Source organism: Antechinus flavipes, chromosome 5 (genome assembly GCF_016432865.1).
Source record: "Antechinus flavipes isolate AdamAnt ecotype Samford, QLD, Australia chromosome 5, AdamAnt_v2, whole genome shotgun sequence".
In the NCBI taxonomy this organism is placed as follows: Eukaryota; Metazoa; Chordata; class Mammalia; order Dasyuromorphia; family Dasyuridae; genus Antechinus; species Antechinus flavipes.
Genome location: NC_067402.1, coordinates 132545550 through 132550549, shown reverse-complemented (window position 1 = coordinate 132550549; position 5000 = coordinate 132545550). Strand labels below are relative to the sequence as shown.

The 5000-nt window shown below is 31.2% G+C and overlaps 1 protein-coding gene across 4 annotated transcripts in view; it reads left to right on the top strand.

The window, feature by feature from the left end:
- Nucleotides 1-5000, top strand: part of FOXP2 (forkhead box P2) — a 711055-nt gene that overhangs the window by 659685 nt on the left and 46370 nt on the right. For all 4 annotated transcript variants that reach the window (XM_052001611.1, XM_052001612.1, XM_052001613.1 and 1 more), the window contains 2 exons: nucleotides 1737-1824; nucleotides 3564-3647. In XM_052001611.1, the coding sequence (XP_051857571.1) occupies nucleotides 1737-1824; nucleotides 3564-3647 (172 nt within the window). The remainder of the gene's footprint in view (nucleotides 1-1736; nucleotides 1825-3563; nucleotides 3648-5000) is intronic.

Sequence of the window (5000 nt, the reverse complement as noted above, 5' to 3'; positions counted from 1 at the left end):
AAATTTAAAACTTTATTAACACTAATGAAACAAACAAATACTTTAAAATCTTTCCTAACACTAGAATCTTCATTCTTCTCTATATATTGTTACTTGTGTATCTTATTTTAAAACTTTGGTAATATATTTTAAATTATTCATTATAAAACAGATGTTTATTTAATGCTGGCATTATGCAAGATAAAAGAGAAATTTTCTCCCTTGATAAAGAGATGTGGGCTATTTTTAAAAAAAGAAAGACAATACATTTCCCTTCCCTCAGAGAGCTTACAGTCTAATAGAGGAACATAACATTTAATAACTCTAATATCAATCAGAATGAAAAAATGACAAAAATGAAATCTTAGAGATTCAGGAAGGGATGACTTTTACAAGGAAGGCTACATGTGGCATGACACATGAGTATGCTTAGCACAATTCTTCCCAATTTTTATTAAGCTTCAATATATATAAATATAAATGTTTTCATTTAATAATTAAAAATTTGCCTTTTAACATTATCACAGACTCCTTCATTATCAATGATTGTCACCTAATTTGCTACATTAGTTTAGCCATTGAAGAATTAATTACAATGAAGGATAATAGACTGAATAAATATTGTATTTTAAAGTTTCTAAATTGGAAGGCATCTAGCATATTTTATGTATGTGTACATGTATCATCTTAATGAGAGTTGTTGATTGCACTAGCAGGGCTTCTTAAATATTTTCCATTCCATTCATTTTTTTGTCTGAGAAATTTTTACAGGACCCAGGTATACAGATTTATAAAATAGGTATACAAATCAAACATTTGCTAACAAATCATAATTTTGTGATGTCCTCCCATTCAATTCTGTAACCCCATATGGGGTTGCAACCCACAGTAAAAGAAGTTTTATACTAGAGTACTGTTAGGGCATTAAAAAGACCATTAAATGGATTTCTAAAATCAATGCATAATATATGTAATATATACATATACACTTCACATACACACCATGATAGATAAAATACAAGAAATACTAATTGAAGATGTTTTTTCATATAACATAAAATTAAATTAGAGATTGAAGATAAGCTAATTAAACCATTCTTCACTTTGCCACTTAGTAAATAGAAAAGGATGACATTCAAGAAAACTGTTTCTTCAAAGTAGAGAACTTTAAACAAAATGTCACTGTTATTATTATTGCTACTATTATTACTACTACTACTAAAGTCTGTGATGCAGTTCATTTAATATTGTTGGCATGACTCATTTTCTTTAAATCTTTCTATTTTAAAAATATTGTTCTTAAAAGTACATAATGCAATCATATACCATGAAACTATGAAATAAAATGAAAATAAGTCATTTCGTAAGAAGCTAAATGAAGGATTTTCTCTGTTCTTTTAAATGCTGCTTATGATTAATGTATTTATGATATCTATTTATGTCTTTCTTTTTAAAATACTGTCTTGAATATATAAACTATTTTCTGCTGATAGTAAATGTTTGGGCCAGAAAATATTTTGTCTCACCACTGATGAGCTTATGAACCTCATACTCCTTGACTTTAAAAAGCCTTTTAAAATTTAAATCTACTAAGATTTATACACAATTTAAATTTTCATTTTTAGTTTGGGAAGTGTTCTCCAATTTTTTTGTATGTTTATACCAGTATCAGTTCAGGGCAGGATAAAGGAGAACAATAATAGGGACATAGTTATTACTTAGTGCTAAATTTTCACTTGATTTTTTCTTTTAATTAGGCACCTTAACAATGAACATGCTTTGGATGACAGAAGTACTGCTCAGTGTCGGGTGCAAATGCAGGTTGTGCAACAATTAGAAATACAGGTTTGTTAAATGATTGTTCAATATTCAGATTTTCCCAACCTCAGTTTTTGAATGTTTTAAATTCAACCGGAAAGTGTTTTGTCTTTCAGGATGCTTAATATATCTTTTGAAATCATGCATCATAATAGATGATACATATAATAATAAAAATTGAAGGATTTAAAAAAAATCTAAATCATTAAAACTAAGTTGATTTTTAATGTGCAAATTTACTTAACTATTTGAACATTCCTAGTTCCTACCTAGTTTTCTTTACTTTAGAGATTAGTCAATTAGAATTATTATTCTGAAAGAGAAAATTTTAGGTGAGATCACTTTGATTATCTTTCTTTAGGGCTTTACAGTGTCATCTATGATAGATTAAACTTTACTCTTCCCACCCTAATCCCCAATTGCCACCTCCCTCTCTCTGCCACCACATAAAAACAGTTTTTCTCTCCTGGCTTTACCATGTTTGTTTTCATTCAAGTTCCCCTGGCCAAATCAAATCCACTGCTTGCTTACCTCTTACCTAGGAGTAATGGCAAAACCTATTTCTTGTATAGTCACTAACAACATACTGCTATTTCCTAATCTTACAGAATTTTCACTTCCATCTACTTAGTGCTTAAACTTAATTAAAACCAAAATCCAAAGAAAGCTCTCTTATATATAAAACCTATAAGAAACTCATCAGAAAATAATAGCATACCCCAAAGTGCTTATATTTCACAATGTATCATTATTCTTCAATCTCATGGAATTAGTTTTATTATTCAAACTCATACATCATTTTATTGAGATAAAAAGTTTAGATAAACAAATGGCTTCATTGGTTTTACCGTTTTTTTTCCCTCCAAATAAAGACTATATTTTGGTTATTTATGAACTTTTAAAATAATTTTTAAACATTTTGTTTTGTCTTATCCCAGAGGGTTACAAAAATATTTTATTGCCTTATATGAGAAAATAGTGAAGACACATGAAAATGAAAACCTTATTTTTTATAAGCATCATGTTTTCCTGTAGAGATAGTTGAAAAGGTTTTTTGAAAACCTGTTTACCACTTACCACGGGTATCATATAACATAACAGGTCAACTGAAGACACTGCTTGTAGTGTGACCAATTATTCCTTTTTTTTTCCCCCGAAGTGTCTGACTGATGGAAAAGTAAGGTCCGTCAGTTGTAATGAGACCCAGTGCAAGTGTAGATGCCGACTCAGTGGCAGAGTTCAGCATTTCACACTGCCTGGTCTCTGTCACTCTACTGAATTAGATTGATGATGGCAGATTGCAGGGGGCACTAACTGGACCTCAGTGGGAAAGGATGAAGTGTGTAGACAATCCTGGCAGGCACTTCCCTTTGAGGACCCTTCACCCCTTTCACAGCTGTTGGCACTAGTCCATTCCTAACAGTGTCCACAGGACTTTAAAGAGACACTGTGGGCTTTCTAATTTATGGTTTCAGTAACTTGTTACTGTCGAGGCAACTGTGACCTCAATTCTCTTATTGACAAAAAGATGAAGTGTTATTTGTTTTCTCTGACCTTTTAACATAAGGAAGGTTATAAAAGTTGTTTTTTTTTTTAAATTCCATTGCTAAAGTTATATTTCCTCACAGAGAAGTTTCCACCGACACAGACTTTTATATGCAGGAATCATTACACTGAGACAAGCTCAATGATAAGATGTATCACTGCAATAAAATAGCTGTATCAGTTATTTCTAAAATGCTTCTGATCTCACTCTTTCTTAACAGCTTTCTAAAGAACGTGAACGTCTTCAAGCAATGATGACCCACTTGCACATGCGACCCTCCGAGCCCAAACCATCTCCAAAACCTGTAAGTGCATATTGCTTTATAAACAGTAAATAGGTCTACCGATGTAACAGACTAAGAAAATGAACAATTTAGTGACAGTTAGAAAACAATGAGTATGATGAAAAATATGGCAATAAATTGAAAGTAAAATGCAATATCTTGTCAAATTGTATGTTTCTTTAAAAGTAATGGTATCTTTTACAAAATCTATCCAATCTACACCATAGGAGACACTAAACAAAGTACACCTATAAGCGTCCAAATCACTGCCTTGAAGCTCAGCTAGACAGAATATCTTTTGTGATAGGTTTACAGATATTAATAGGAAACCCACTTTGAAAACTTGAAGATCAGCTGTTTCAGTAACAGTAGAAATCACAAATAGAGAGCTTTGTCTGGGTGCAGGAGAGGGCCTGGCTCAATCATAATACACAGAATACATTTTTTTGGCTGAACATTTTGCCAAAAAAAAAAAAAGTGACCACACTTTTACCACCAGTTTTGTAGCAACTCTTACAGTTTTTATTTCAGTTAAAATACGTCCTATATATTGATTATAGGACACTGTTGCACATGCTTTTCAGGAATAGTAGAGCATATTACAAAAGGAAATACATGAATACAAAAAAGCCCTGATTTTTCCTCAAAATAAAATTTTTAAAAGTTTTAATTATGACACGTAACAGTTTTTTCTTACTTACCTACCTTATTCTACTAACATTTGCATTGGGAGCACAGAATCAGTGTAGAATCTCCAATTTAATGAAAGTTGGTAGAGAACTTTTTGAAGACCTGATAAATTACTAGATAACTTAATAGGAAAATGTTAGTATTCACATATCCCTTAATATAGTTCTATGAAAAGTTTTTGCAGATGAGAATAGTAGAGGATGTACGTACCCAAATTTGCCTTTCTGAAACACCTTCTAAATACTCTTAAATGTGGAGCAATGTTTATTCAAATATATGTTTTATGTGGAAACTACTAAATTAAAATATGCAAGCTTTTCTGACTTTTTTAGAGTTGATGATTTAGGAGCCATTTTGATAGACTGGATTCAGGATAGAAGAAACAATTTAAAAGGGGTGGGGGAAAAGGTTATCTTTTTTGCAAGAGTAAGCATCTGACTTTTTTTTTATCTCCAAAATCCTAAACTCTAATAAAATTTTGAGTATATCTTCTCCAACCAGTTTTTATGTGGTTATTTCTTTTCACTAAGATTCTTTTTTTCCCCCCATTGCTTCCTATAGTATAATGTAGATAATCACAAGACAGAATAATTGTCTCATAAATCCATCAGGAATCTGCAGCTTGTTCTTTTCCAATTAATTATTCAATCAGTAAATTTTTTAAAACTCCAGCAGCATGGTTAC